Source organism: Nyctibius grandis, chromosome 5 (assembly GCF_013368605.1).
Source record: "Nyctibius grandis isolate bNycGra1 chromosome 5, bNycGra1.pri, whole genome shotgun sequence".
Lineage (NCBI taxonomy): Eukaryota > Metazoa > Chordata > Aves > Nyctibiiformes > Nyctibiidae > Nyctibius > Nyctibius grandis.
In genome coordinates, this window is record NC_090662.1 from 8,180,092 (window position 1) to 8,196,114 (window position 16,023).

At 43.4% G+C, this 16,023-nt stretch overlaps 1 protein-coding gene across 2 annotated transcripts in view; it reads right to left on the bottom strand.

Moving 5' to 3' along the window:
- Positions 1 to 15,708, bottom strand: part of BEND7 (BEN domain containing 7) — a 47,592-nt gene extending 31,884 nt beyond the window's left edge. For both annotated transcript variants that reach the window (XM_068402301.1, XM_068402300.1), the window contains exons 1-3: positions 15,390 to 15,708; positions 11,463 to 11,546; positions 919 to 1,218 (exon numbers count right to left, since the gene is read on the bottom strand). In XM_068402301.1, coding sequence (XP_068258402.1) covers positions 919 to 1,218; positions 11,463 to 11,546; positions 15,390 to 15,450 — 445 coding nt within the window. In that variant the 5' untranslated portion in view covers positions 15,451 to 15,708. The remainder of the gene's footprint in view (positions 1 to 918; positions 1,219 to 11,462; positions 11,547 to 15,389) is intronic.
- Positions 15,709 to 16,023: the final 315 nt, after the last annotated feature.

The window sequence follows — 16,023 nt, forward strand, 5'->3', positions numbered from 1 at the left end:
TATCTGTTACAAGCAATGAGAACCTGTGTGCCATTAGAGAAGGACACACAGCAGATTCTCCTATTGGGAAGTATCAATACCTTCATTATCAAAACATGGATAATGTTTTCAGATGCAATCTCACAATTTTTTATTTTCCAGAATTTAGAACTGAAGTACACATTTAATATGCCCCCCCCTCTAAATTTATGGTTGAATACCAGGAGAAAAATTGTCTGAATTGAATTCAGATCGTTAAGGAAGACCTTCAGCAATCTGGCAGTAAAACCTCAATTCTCTGGGACTGAAAACAACAAGAGAAAAGCATTTTAAGGGCACACTGCCATCTACTTTAGGGCAGAATTCTCTGCCAGCATAAGATGGACCACGCTCTAGTTCAAGCTGTTCACAGGTAGGCTCCATCATCTCTTTTCTCCAATGGTCCCATCGGAATAAAAGCCTAAGGCTGTGATGGGATTTTGTACCTGAAGTTCAGTGGCCAGTTACAAGGCTGATGCCATCCCCTGATGAAAGTCAGTAGAATCCTGCTCCGCAAGTGGTGTCACAAGAGCACTACATTACTCATTGCACAGAGGAGTGGTAGAGGTAGACATTTAATTAGCTATGAATTTAATAACAATGGCAAAAGCTGTTTTAATAAGTACTGTATAGAAATTAAGCCTGTAACAGCATTGCGTAATTCCGTCCTACCACCAGGAATCCATTTTAAAAGCTAAGACAGATGGTAGCAGAATGCACCGTGCCCACTTCTGCACCTTTTCAAAGTGATAACTATGTGCTCATTTTGTAGAATCTGAACTATAACTGATTTCAGTGCAGCAGTACAATAAATCATCACAACAAAGGCAGAAATTTAGTACAGTACAAGGAGAGGTAAAAAAAAAAAGTACTATTGTCAGTATCTAATGCAGATCATACCATTGGATGCCATGGTTCGCGTTTGATTTTGGAACGTTTTGGATCGAGTTCCGTATTGCCCTGAAAAATGGCTAGCTTGGGGTGATAATTCATTCCACGCGCCGCTCTGCGAAGGATGAAGGCTCGCCTGGGACTCTGCAGGGGGATTCAGGCGCTGGGCCCAGGCTAAGTCTAAATCTTGGGGCTCCTCCTTCAGTTTTTCTCCTTCTTTGCCAACTCGTTGATAGATTCTTCCAGTGCTGTCATTCAGTAATCTTCTCATCCCTGTAATTTGTTTTTTAATTTCCCGGCTTTCATCTCCTAATGAAAACAGAGCCACAGTTATCACTGTAAATTAGCAAAAACAGTAATGGCTAGAGATTAGTGATTTTAGATGCCAATAAGAGTTGGAGTACAAAAAGAAATAACTAAAGACGAAAAAGAAAAGAGATGGTTGAGCGGTCGTTGGTACGTACCAGGCTACGCTTCAACACAGCGATGGTTGATATCTCATGGTTGAAAGACCTGCTGAACTTGGCTTTCCTGATGCTGTTTCTAAAGCTTTGATGAGTAAGATTATTTTTCTCCAGAAGGAAATAATAATACCTAGAGTAGTTTCAAATAAACTATCCTTTTAATACAGAGACTGATCCTATTCAGGCATTGACATCAGTGGATATTTTCCCAAGTAAAGCTTAAAGGATCAGACCCTTTTTATATCAGCTTGCTATATGCTGAAGGATGGATCCCACAAAGAAAAAGCACAAAAAGCACCACACACAGAGCAACACTGCATCTATTGATTTTAATGAACAGGATCAGTTCCTTAGTCCACAGAATTTAATACTGGGTCATATAGGAATAAATTAAAAAGCAGCTAATACGTGTATAACCATATACAGCCTAACTGCTGGATGTCTTAAAAATGTAGATTATGAAAACAAAATGAAAACATATACAAGAAAAATGTGACTATTCCAAAGAAATTCAAGGCATTTAAATAATAACAATTACATATTTTAATACTGCTGGCACCATTTAAGTATTAATTTTATGTATGAAACTGCTGATTGCACAACGAATATATGTGTTTTTGGCAGATAGTAGCTATTTTGCTCGTTAAAGCATACATTACATTTCACTAGTAATAAGGAAGTGTTCACAGCCCCTTCTGAAATAAGAAGCTTCTATTTTTTTTTTACTGGTAATAGAAATATCAAACATCCTAAGCAAATGGAATAACGAAGAAATTGATGAATCAACCTTCCTTTATAGTATACTTAACACAGTAATACTTGGTATTCTCTATTCTATTTACATTAGCGCTTCCCAAAATAAACTTATTTTTGGCAGTTGTCTAAACTTAGGCGCACGCTTAGGTAGCTGGCTAAACCAGACAGCTAACAGAGCAGCAATGCTCTTCCCAACACAGACCAAGCTCAGCGTGGCTGGGACATGCTGCAAGCCTGATGTACCCAGGGACATGCAGTACCCAAAAGAGGGATTTTTTTTTGCTCCAGGAGGGGAATAAGCAGAAGGGGAGACGAGCTGTAGGATCCGCTCCAGCCTCTGCTGAATCAGAGCATCCCCCGCTTGACCTGGTGCACCGGTTCCCTTGGGCTGGTGCCAGCTGGCTCCAGACCACCCTTAGCCAGCGAGGAGAGCGGGCGGTTTGCAAGAAAGCTCCTAGTCCAAACTTAGAAAAATACTTGTCAACCCCGTACAGCGATACTCTAGCACCGTTTCCACTCCAGCTAAAGCAGCAAGAAAAGCCCTTTGCGAGGGAAGCTCTGCTTTGTGTTTATTTTGCTGGTTTGCCTGCGGATTTATGTGTGTGGGTGTGATTTAATTAACAAATCACAGTACCAATTTCTTTAAAGTGACTTTTTTTGGCCCCAACCCAACCAGGGGTTAACTGTTTGTGGTTCCCAACCTTGACAAGGCTGCAGAGTACCACCGGGCTCCAATTATTGAGATACTCAGACCCATACTGACGACTGCCTTTCTCCTGTACGTGGGCTGTATTTGCCCATATCCAAGCTCCAAACGCTCCCACGACCCTGAAGCGTGAAGCAATCCTTTACCTTCGTACCATTTAGCAGCACACCGGGCTCTCGGAGCTTTATGTTGCCAATTCAGATTTGTATTCAATAGCAAAATGTATTTGAATATCAAAAAAAAAGCTTCCCACCCCTCTCCTCCTGTCGGGTGTAGTAACTGCATGCTTGTCGGGTGACACATTGTTGGAAAGATTAAATTTCCCTTACCCAATTACATAAAATATTAATGTTAATTGAGCTTATTCAGCCTTGATTCGGGTCCCTTATTCCTTCATATAGAGGCCTTCCTACACAGTCACATGAGCATACTTACTTCCAAATAGAAAAAAACCCTATATTTATGTTACAGCAAACCCTGAACTTGCATGCTACGTAAGCAGGTCTTTGTGTTTAGGCAGCTCCCTACTTAAAACTGGGAGATTCCCCCTTGTGAACTTGTTTATTCAGTTTTTTGTTTGCTTTTGGTTTTCGTTTTTTTTTTATTTGTGTTCTTTGTTGTTGGTTTTTTGTTTGGTTCCCCCCTGCCCCTCAAATATGTCTTCTGTTTTGTAAGGAAGGGCACTAAAAACATAGAGGCTATAAGCTTGGCTTAGTCTTCAGTACAAGTTTACATCCCTCCTCTCCCCCTTATGACTTTTTACAGCTTTTAATTTGTAACTGGCCAGCGACAGCAGCATCCTTCACGACACGAGTGGAGAGTGGCTGATGTTACACTGTCTGAATCCGCAGGCAGGCGCAGGAACAGTAACAGATTTAACTTCTGGCTCCCTCATTGTCTCATTTGGCTATTAGCTCTAGAGCCCAACGATAACGTTTTGTTATTGGCTATTCCACTGCTGATGATTTTCACAGATAATAACCATGTAATTTAAAAATAATAAAAAAAAAAAGGAAGATGGGGCACAGAGAGAAAACCAAACAGCTCAAGCTACTGCGTCCTACGGAAGAGCCAGACTTCCTTTTTAAATGCTGAATGGGATAATCAAGCACCAAAAAAAATATAGTTTATTACATAAAAATCTGCATTACCTATCTGTGAAAAGCCTCCCGAGACAGATGTTGAGGCCTGAGAGGAGCAGTGCGTATTTCAGCCTCTCCCTGTACCCCTGTACACGTACCAGGAGTCCCCACCTCTCCCGAGGAGATGGGGATGTCCCCGACTGACAGGCTACAGGTTTTGACATTTGGATTCCCCGTGTAATCCCTTTGGTTTTATGTGAAACCAGTGAATCTACTTGCAAAACACTGAAATACATACAAAACACTCCTCAAAATAAGCATGGCAAATTACAGCCCTATTTAGGAACTTATATGTAAAGATTATGATAGTTGTAACAAAAACATATTGACAATTTTTTAAAATTACTATTATAGTTGTTTCTATGATGACTCCTTATATACAACCTATTTTTTCCACATGGCCTGACTGTAATCTTATAAAACAAAAAAAGGCAAAACAAAGCCCTTTCATAAACATCAAAGATTCATAAAAAGTAATTTCCCCAAAATTGATTTCAATCTCTTTCCTTACTGAAAGTGCGCACAGTATAAAAACTTCCTGCTTTGAAAGTTGTGAAAATGCTAAAAATTACAAAAGCACAAATATAAACCAGAACTGTCCTAGGATGAAGTAGTATTCACATGTTAAGTGTGCACCTGTCTGAAGCAACAGACCTGTAAACAACTCCAGTTAACAAAATATTATCGATAATTCATTAATTCCATTCATTGCCTCTATATGCCTGAGCACCTTTTCACTATTATGCTTATTAAACTTAACATAAATATAGCACACTGCCTACAAGTGAGTTATTATACTTTTCTGAATAATTTGTCAAATATTATCAGTGCTACAAAGAATGATAAAATGATATGCAACCATATCCATATGTTAAAATATTAATTTTATTCAGTATTAGAGAAGTGGTAGCCACATCTGTAATTAATGTACGTGTTTTTAAAGTGTATAAATGAGTGAATAAAGGTTGGACAATTGTCTATATTTGATGTTTTCTTCCTTTGACTTATATAAACAAATAACCATAACGTTCTCTTGGCCCAATATTTTGCAATTAATTTCTTTATTTTTAACATTTATGTTTCTCATATGTTTCAGGAAATATTCATGAGTAGTTGACTTTTTAAATACAGTTTGATTTTCTATGAATTAGTGTCTAATTTTATGCTGTGCTGTGTTTTGGCAGATGAAACTCCTACAGAAACTTTTCCTGTCTTGGCTACACAAATAGGGTTTTCCTCCATCAGGCTGCCTGCTGAAGGTACTTTGTATCTCACAGATTTCCACCTTTGTGCCAAACTAGGCTGAAATTGGTGGATGAGTTCAGAAGCTATCGGGAGGGCAGGAACAGCGGTGACAGACAGCTAGATAAACACACGTGAGCTGACAACGGCAGCCTGGTTTGTAAGGAAACGAGTTTTCAGAGGTGAGAAAAAGTGGAAGTTGATGCATATGGCTTAAAAGCTCAACAAAAATTAATAAATAATTGCAACGGGTTTTATAATCAAACATATTAAACGTCAGTTTATTAGACACCACTTGAATGCTGCCCTTCCTGGAAGAGGGCCAGCAGAACTCGGCCGCCGTGTCTGAAGAGTTTGTAAGGGCTAACTCAGAGCAGCCCAAGGAATCGGGAGGCACGTGCGTGCACGGCACATGTCTCCGGTGCACAGCCAAGCTGAGCTCACCAAAACATCTCTTCAAATGTTACATGGTATTCAAGTGTTTTCTCAAAGGACAGGTATCCTAGAAAGGAGCTAAGCATCCCTTCTGAGCAAAAACTATACCCACATCAAACCGTAACTTTCAAAACTCCAGATACTTTTGCTACTGTCATCTTGTACCGCAAGTGGTCCTGAAACAGAAAATCAGCATGGGGAAAACAGAGGAGCCATAGGCATGATTCCTATCGGATCAAAGGTTTTCTAAATCACATGGAAAGTTGCTGTGACTGCTCTGTGGATAATTTGAATCGGGCACCTGTGTAGCTAAATCGATGGGGTAAGCACGCATTTCTCAGGTATGTGATCCCCAGTCTTTGCTGGCATATAAGAACCTATACTGAACAAGTAACACAGGCAACAACACACTTTGCAAATGAAAAACCTAAAGCCTGAGTCAGCAGGGAGAGCAGTGGTCACGAACAGTGTCAGAGGGTCACGCAAGCAGCGTGAGTTATGAGACGGGGACTTTCACTACCCTAAGCTAACATACAGGGATGTTTAAGCTATCTTACTGGAGGCATCTCAGCAGTGTTCTAAAATGTCATTTAAAAGCACTTACCTATCTTCATGTCACCACACAAAACACTAAGATTATACCTGCAGCAAAACTGGATCACCCCCAAATTAGACCCACTACTCCCAAACCAAGCATGGAAGTGCACAGGTTGACTGACACCCCTGTCTATGAGGAGACACAGAAGTTAATAAGCATCACAAAAACACTAATGTAAGCAAAGTAATTTGTAGAATCAAACCCAGGATCAGACCCTGGGGCCATTCAGGATCCGAGGGGTTATTTCTCTGGAAGCTGGATCAGCCTAGGTGGCCTGGCCACCACCACCACAAAGTAACTCTTTTGAAGAGCTTGGTGAAACGGTTTCAAAACACCCAACAGGAGCAGATACAGAAGCTTAAGTTACACACTTCCATGCCACACTGCAACAGCTAAATCACTCAGGGAAGGACAAGTGAGCAACTGTTCAATAAACGTATATATTAATGGGGTCATATAATTAAAAATATAATAATAGATATGCAGCAACTTCCCTCAGTTCTTGGAAATATCCCAGGTCAAGATCATGCTTCAGCCCCAAAGGGAAACACTTTACAAAGTTAGATCATTGGAGAACATAGATAAAATAAACTTTCATGCAGTCTTAGTTACAGAAGCAACTATTGCAACAACCAATATAGTTCTATTAAAAGTAACAAGTAACTTCACAGACTTGTGTTAAGTCAACTTTTTCTCTGTGAATAAATCGCAAAGGATATTATTTCTGGGACAGAATAAATTCTTGAAATTAGCGAGTAACTTATGCATCGCTCCCCTGCTCCAAGAACACATTATTTATTTTTACCATGGCACAGCCAAGTTATTAATCTGCTGCCTTCCATTTCAACAATGCGAAATGCTGTAAAATGCACAGACACCTGCATTACAGCACATTTCAGTTCCACTTTATATCAGTCATAAACATCTCTGTTTTGGACATCTCTTCAAAACAAATGCTCCACGCACACTGTGCATAGCATTCGATTTTATGAAACTATAAAAGTTCTTCACTGTTAATTACACAGACAAATGTCTCATCACACATTTGGTTACCAGGATAATATAATTAGTTTTCTACATTAACCTTTCAAACATAGAGCCTGAATTTCAAGTTGAAAGCATTGTAAAAACACTCAGTCTGGAGGTATATTATATTTCCGCTTTTTTTGTGATGATAATAAAATATTAAGACTGAAAAAAACCAATGTGGTATATGCAAAAGATTTTTTTTATAGACAAGCCAGATTTAACCAGCGTTGTCCACAAGATATGGTTGTACAGACCCCTCATGGGCTTGTCCAAGTCTGGGCTAGAAGCCCTGTGACAGAAGGTTTATGCAGATAACTGGTAAAAGCTGAAGTCACATCTGTCTTAAATCTTGTTTGTGTTCAAGGTTTAAGCTTGAACTTCACTTTGGGCTGCCTCCTCCTTCTCAGGTCGAGCACTCTCTCATGGTATCAGATAACTAAGCCCTTTCCTTCAAAACAAAAGAGATGCCAGTTCTCACCTGCAAAATTCAGTAGCAATATTTACCCCCAAAAGTTTGCAAACTCCTCCGCTGCATCACATAAGCAACCCTCCCAAGCTTACCAAGATCCCTTCAAAAAGCATTTGGGCTTTACACCATTGCAATCATCAGAGGTCACATCCAGTACCATGTTCCTCTAACTGCGCTGAAGCTTCCTCCAATTTGCAGCATACGTTTACACAAAGCCACGTTTTGCCCATCTGTGCTGGTGCAAAAAAGACCATCTGGGTTCAACAGGTCTTTCCAGACATTTGATCCTTAATTCACCTGCATGTTAAACAAACTGGGTTCTTCTGATTTACTCATTTACCCTAGAAGCTCCCCTCTTCTCAACAGTTTGCGTTCATCATTCTCAACTGTGCAACCAAAACATACATACACTCTATTTCAGATAAAGCTTCACTTGTTCCTAAAATGGCATTAATATTTCACCTTTCCTAAAGGTAACAGTTTCAATGATGTATCTTAGCACCCATTCACATACTAAAGGCTGCAACACATTGAGGTTTCAACAGCTGATCCCATGTATCAGTTAAAACACCTCAATTGGAGAACAAACTTGACTCTACACCAACAAGTTGGAGTGGACATCCTTCTGGGATGAATCCAGAAGGGACCTTGACAGGCTTGAGAAATGGTCCTGTGAGAACCGCATGAAGTTCAACAAGGCCAAGTGCAAGGTCCTGAATATGGGTCGGGGCAATTCCAAGCACAAATACGGGCTGGGCAGAGAATGGATTGAGAGCAGCCCTGAGGAGAAGGACTTGGGGGGCGATGGTTAATTAGAAGCTCAACGTGAGCCAGCAATGTGCACTTGCAGCCCAGAAGGCCAATTGTATCCTGGGCTGCATCAAAAGCAGCGTGGCCAGCAGGTCGAGGGAGGTTATTCTGCCCCTCTACTCCGCTCTCGTGAGACCCCACCTGGAGTACTGCAACCAGCTCTGGGGTCCACAACATAAGAAGGACGTGGAGCTGTTGGAGCATGTCCAGAGGAGGCCACAAAGATGATCAGAGGGCTGGAGCACCTCTCTCATGAGGACAGGCTGAGAGAGTTGGGGTTGTTCAGCCTGGAGAAGAGAAGGCTCCGGGGAGACCTTCTAGCAGCCTTCCAGTACCTGAAGGGGCTACAGGAAAGCTGGAGATGGGCTTTTTACAAGGGCAAGTAGTGACAGGACGAGGCAGAGTAGTTTTAAAATGAAAGAGGGGAGATTTAGACTAGATACTAGGAAGAAATTCTACACTGTGAGGGTGGTGAGACACTGGCCCAGGTTGCTCAGAGAAGCTGTGGCTGCCCCCTCCCTGGCAGTGTTCAAGGCCAGGTTGGATGGGGCTTTGAGCAACCTGGTCTAGTGGAAGGTGTCCCTGCCTGCGGCAGGGGGGTTGGAACTAGATGGTCTTTAAGGTCCCTTCCAACCCAAACCATTCTGAGATTCTATGAATTTTGGCATAAAACAGTGAAATCAAGTGAAGCAGTGATTACACCCCGAGACTCCTTATAAGTGCACAGGACACTGAGCTGGGAAAAGTGTTGTGATCCCACCATCCCTGAAGCACAATGAAAACTTACTCCATGCAATGTGAAATTTTTTAAAGGAAAGCTGTAATGCCAAATGCCACTCATCCCAGATCCCTGCCGAAAGGCGGGAGCTCAGATTTCGAGTGCTTTCAGTTAAGTTCAGTCCCTGCCACTGCTTTCCCTACATCTCAGATCAGTGCCTTTGTCACTAGGCATCTGGATAGAAGTGGACACCAAAGTAACCTATTGAAAATGAAGTGGAGAAGGTTATGTGAGCTCTGAGTAACTTACTGAATTGAACCCAATCCCCCAGATAAAAATAAAAGGCTAGTCTATGAATCTTGCATAGTCATATGTCATTTGGTCTTGTCAAAACCAACACGCTTTGAGGAAACCTGAAAGGTGGACACTCAGTATGTCGTCAGGAAATAGCACCTTTTTCTTTCCATAGCAACTGAAGGTGGGTTCCCAGGACTGCAACTCTGTGCTTCAGTACCTGATCAGGAAGATCCTTGATACGACTCACATTCTTAAAGGTTAAACTCCGACTGGCTCTTGAAATAGGTGAACTTCAGGCACTTAAATGCCAGAGCACATTCAGTCACAATGAAAAGCTGGGCATACTCAAAAAACCCCCAAAACAAACCCAAAGAGAACACAGCCAAACCAAAAGCAAAATCAATTGGTCTGACTCACAGCACAGATGTCAAATCACAGACTCCTGCACATGCTTAGAAGCATCCTGGCTTTAGCAACTAGATGCCTAACTCCTGCCAAAGCTTTATCATGATTTACAGTTGGAAGAGAAAGCATTCGAAGTAAATCTCTGGTGGAGCTCACTCCATCAGGTTTATCAGACTTCATCAAAAGTGCTTACAGAACACAAAACCCAAACACAAAGCACAGCAGCCACCTTTGCTTCTCCCTGGAAATGGGTGTAGGGAAGAAATATTTGCTCAACATCCTAACGGCGAGGAGCTGAGAAGGGAATTTAATGCAGCTCTCACCCCCATGTAAATACTCCAACCATCAGAAGATTCCACACTGCCCAAGACATCTTCATTTTCTCTTCTACTTGCTGCTGACTTCTAGAAGAGGATGTGGCACTACGAATTAAGGAGACAAAGGCATTTTGCGTGCAGATTGACTTCAGGTGCCGCTTCACACACTCGGGACCAATGCTCCTTGCTGGCTCCAGGGAGCAACATGCAGAGACTACAGAAACCTTAAATCACCCTACAAAAACGTTTTGGCTCCTGGTGCAGTTAAGAAGGGGCAGATACCTCCACATTTCTCCCTGCAAAGGCACCTGCTTTCTCCAAAGCCTGAGCAAGGTGGCCAAGAGCTTGCTTTATACAGCAAGAGTCATTATTGTAGCTCAAAAATCTGGCCCTTGCTCCTCTGAATTTTGCCCACCAAATTTCTGCCAAGAGGTGCAGTGCCCAGGTGAGGTCCTAGATGCGACAGGAGGGGACTGGAAGCAGGAAAGGGAGAAGCACCATGCAGCTGAGGAGTTATATGGGACAAAAAGCACACAGCCAGGAAAGATATAGGTTTGCTGATAACCAGTCCTATCATGCTGTAGTGTACATCATGCTGCAGACTCTATATTACTTCTCTGTTTTCTTTACACATTTTTAACTGTTGATTTAATTTAATTTTGCCATGGCAGGATTAGCAGGCAGGCTACAGAGGTGAAAGGATATTACATTAAGACAGCACATTAATCCTCTATCCCACCCAAGGCAGAAGCAAAACCAAACAAATAGCAGCTTCCTGGAAATTGAATTTCTGTTATCCAGATGTCAAAGATGTAATACCCCAATTACACAAACTATTGCCAGTGAAGCATGCCAGCGAATACGCAATGTAAATGGGGTGAGCACAGAGCTGCAAAACTGCAGAGTCAGCATCTGGCTCTCGGAGTGAGTGATAATTAGCACTGTGTGTAGACACTAATAAACATTTATGTCTGAAATTACAACTTTTAGCAGTGTTAATAAAGGATATATTGGCAATTCGTAGAATAAAAGGGTCTTGAAAAGAATGTCATATTAAACAATGGCAGGCGCTTCCTGTGCTTGCACAGAGATTTTTTTTTTTTCCCTCCCTAATTGCAAATGGCCACGCTATGTTGCTCGGAAATTAATCCACACAAGCACATACCTAAAAAAACTGGTTGTGTTTCTTTGGTCTCCCCATTAACATCATTGCTGTAGTCAGAGATCTTATATATCTCATGATGGTAATCTGGAATGAAAAACGATAAAAAAAATTAGAACTCAAGTGATCTGGAAAAAATGAACACTGAACGCATTGCTACAGTTTTACTACATAATTTATCACTATATCTGCAGTTTATTTCATGTACATCAAATTAACCACAGAAAATGTGCTCTGTATCAGCACCTCCTAAAAAAACTTTGCTCACACTGGAGAGACTCAGCTCAAATATTTCACAGATTTTAGGGAACAGCTACGCCTGCCCTAAATTATTGTGTTCATTTTCACAGCAAATTATCCCACCAGATGCCAATTACCTGGCCTCTTGCTTTACAGATGGAAAGCAGATTTGTAACAAAAACTTTACCTTCACAGAGACTAAGGGAAACTTTCAAACTTCACCTCAATCAGGAAATCAGCAACGTATATTAGGGCTGCATCATTCAGCTATACTGACTCATATTGGTGTCACTGGCCTCTGAATTCTGAAGAAAGGAGGATCAGGGACACCTTAGGATATTCACCTATAGAAACTAAGGTCTGTGACAACCCTAAGAATAAACATTAGCATCTCGTATTCAGAGATGTTACAGGATAAGGAAAAAAAAAAAATCACCACTGAATTTCTATTTTAAATGAAAGAATATTGTGCTGTGAAGGTCTCTGCTGTAATCCCAGCCAGGTGTTCAGTAAAACCAGAGCTTTGTTTACATGTGCGTACAGAGGGAATAGTAAGTCCAAGAAAAAAAAAAAAAAGGTCTAAAGGCAGCTCTCCTGGATGCTATTTCTGACTCTGCTACTGGCACACACTTTGTCCTTCGGCAAATCGCTCAAGACTGAACAATATATTCAGTGTCTTGAAACAGCCACCTCCCCACCTAACTCCTTTAACGCCCTCCCAGTTCCCAACACTCTCAGCTACTCCCTCTGTAAACTGGTTTTTATGTTTACCTGCCTGTCAAGCAAGGTAGACATTAACTCATGGAAGAGCACTTTGGAAGATTCACTTCAAAGGCACAGCAGAAACGGAGGGCGGCATGAGCAGCTCCTCCTCCTGGGAGCAGTACACCTGCACCTCGGACAAAACAGCTACAGGATCAGAAAGGTCTCCTGGAAGCCAAACTTTTTTGTTATGTGCTGTTTATTTGTACAGAACGACTGTCTCGAGGGCACAAGAGGAGGAACAACCCAATAAGTAAACTAGAATCGAGCCTAGCACAGCGACGCAAAAGAAAGAAATGGGCCTGGAAAGAAAATGAGGGGGAAAAAACCACAACAGGGAGTTTGAGAGGTCAGTGACGAAGTGCTACACAAAGGGTTCCTTTGCCTACCGAGCACGCCCAGCGAGTGAAACGGGTAAAGGTGAAGTTTGATATGATGTCGAGGAAGTAAAGGCTCCTTTCATCAGGCTAAAACTATGGGATTTGTGCTGACTGCCTTCCATGGCCATTAGCTGTCCTGTCCTGTTGAGGAGGGGGAGCGATGGAGCGGCTTGGTGGGCAGCTGGTGGCCAGCCAAGGTCAACCCACCACACTCTGCATTTTCATCCTCCCAAGGGCATCCATGATCTGCTGGGAGTGAGCATGTGGAAACCAGGAATTAAATGACTTACAGACTCATTGCCCTTAGAGATATAGATTACATGTGGTTTCTTCTCTAGCACTTCCCTCCGTACATCCAGCTGGTCGCAATATTCTTCTGATCTTCAGCTGCTGCCTTCAAGTCACCGCATTTCACCCCAGAGGCAGCTGAGTTTTAGTGCAGGAGTGGATTTCCCCTCGATCTGGTCATTATTGATCGTGTTGATAAGGTGCTCTGAAGTTTTTTTTGGACAGAATAAGCACTGTACGGGCGCACACCGTTAACAGATGGTGGGTTACCAACGAATTGACACAGCATACCCTCTTCTCTTTGGTTTCCTTCTTCTGCCTCGGATGTCACAGTCCAGGCGCTGTGAAATCCCTATCAATTTCACAACAGTAAACACTAAACTGTGACATTACGGAATGACTCCAGCAAGAGGCAAAGGCCAATTACAAGAGACAACTATTTATACATAATTATCTTTCTAATCAACTGTGATAGAAAAAGAGTATGCGAGTGCAGACTCACATGCAAAATGTGATTTTTATCTCCTCCATTCTCAAAGTACAAAGACATAATTTTTGCTCTAGGATGTGTTTTTAGTGTAGCTTTCTATTTGACCTTCCACATACAAAAAGAGACCCTGGATAAAATAAGAATTACTAATAATGTGCCATCATAACCGAATGTACCTACTAAAACAAGGTTAAATAGATTGTCTTATACACTGAGGCATATCTAAACCCGTAACGAGTGGCAACTGAGAATGTGCAAAATAGTAATCTATTTCTGATAGCACACATATTCTTTTTACAGCTCCATTACGACAGAAATAAAACCAAGTCTTCAATTTCAGTTTTGCTTTTCCACGTTTCACTTTCACCCCCCCAGGCTCCAGCCCAGTCCTGCACTAACTCTACCTCCAAGTTAAGAGCATGTTCAATATCAAAACCCCACAAACCAAACCTGATCTCCGTAGATATTAAACCCCTCGATAGCTTTGCTAATGCATACAGACCTCCAATATGTTTCAGACAAGTCTGACGGGTCACTGCCGCTCTAGGTTTTAACAGGGAGTATGTGGGATGCTCCAGACCCCCCATGACGATACAGCAGTCATTATTTACTATTCCTACCAAAAGAGTTTATTTCCATCTTTAAATTTCTTCGCATCGAACGTGATTTTGCCCAGCACCTGCAAAGACATTGCTCTTCAGCCAGCAAGTCTTGATACTGGTCTCTGTGTGTGTCCCCTTTCCCAAGGGTGACATTACACCCAAGCAGTCACCTGCCTTGAACTTGGCATGCAGGACACACACGGCGTTTCATGGAGATATTCCCGTCCAATACTTGGAAACATAAAAGGAAAAAAGAGCTCAAGTCAAATCCATCAGGGCAAAAAGACCTCATCAGCTGGAGAAGGGATAAAGCCCCAACCAAAATAAATCCCTAGGGCTGGGAAGTCCACCTGTTAAAATGCCTACCAGCGCCTGTATCTTTCTATCATTGATTAATAAAAAAAAAACAACAAGACTGAAACACAGAGCTGTGCTTCTTCCCCGACATGAATCCAAATATCCCCCCCCCCCGCGATCTTTTTTAAAATATCCTCTTTCCAAAAGCAAACACACCCCGAGCGAACAAGTTACACGCCAGCGGCTCTCCCCTGCCCACGTACCATTAATTAGCTGCCTGGATTTTTAATAAAGCAACCTCTATTCGGCTTTTCTTTGAAATACACGGATGTACGCAGTCAAGAAAAGGGAAAAAAACCACCCAAAACACCATAAATCCACAGGAGTTGAATACTAACAAGGTCCGTTGCTGCTCAAGTGTCATTATTTTTTGCTCGCTTCCCGATTTTACCTTTCCACCCCCCCCTCCCCAAAGCAGGATTTACCACGAAACACGATCCAACTTTATTTTGAGCAAGATCTGCCTGAGAAAAAAAAAAAAAAAAATCCACGTCCACCTTTCTGGGGTGTTTTTTTGGGGGGGTTGTGTTTTTGCAACACGTAACACACATGCAAAAAATAATTATTAAAAAAAAATAAAAAGAGGAAAAGGGGGGGTAAAAGGAAATAAAAGGCGTGCAATGGTTTCGGGGAGTTCAAGCCCAGGATTGCGGAGTTAAATAACAGAGAGGGAGAGGCGATCTGGGCAGCCCGAGCCCGGGCGTTTCATAACGCCCCGCTCCCCCCCGGGGCAAAAGTCTGCGCTGCCCCCGGCGAGGGAACAAAGCCCGGGCCGCCCCCGCCGCCCCCCGCCCGCCGCCGCCGCCTTTACCTTCGTTGATCAGTTTAAAGCTTTGGGATTTCCTGCTTCTCTTCCTCTGGGTGAACTCCATGGTGCGGGCAGGAAGGAGCGGGGCGGCCGGGCGGCGGTGGCAGGACCAAGGTCCGTCTCTTTAATCAGCAAAAACACGCGGGGGTTGGGAGACGGCGGCTCCGGTGGGTGAATAAAGGGATCCGGGACAAGTTGGCTCCGCTCTTTCCCCCCCCTCTCCCCGCACCTCCCGCCCCAAACTTTGAGGGAAAAGCGGGGTGCGGCGGGGGGAGCCCCGCGGGGGCGATGCCGGGCAGCGCCGCCGCCGCCGCCTTCCCCCCCCGCCCCGCCGGCTGCGCGGCCGCGGCCCGGCGGCGAAGGGCGGCCCGCAATGGCTCGCCGCCGGCTCCGGGACCCCGGTGCCACCTGCTGGGGGAAGGCGGTGCGCAGCCCGGCGCAGCCCCGCGGCTGTTCCGCCAGCCCCGGGCCCTAAGCCGCCACCCCGAGGCCGGCCCGTCGCTACACGATACGCCGGGGAAGGCGGCCGGAGCCGCCGGGCCCCGCCGCGGGGGCAGCGGAGACGGGGGCTGGAGGGAGAGGGGCTGAGAGGGCAGCGCCATTTTGTGTCTCCCCGCTCCCGCCGCCTCCGTCCTCC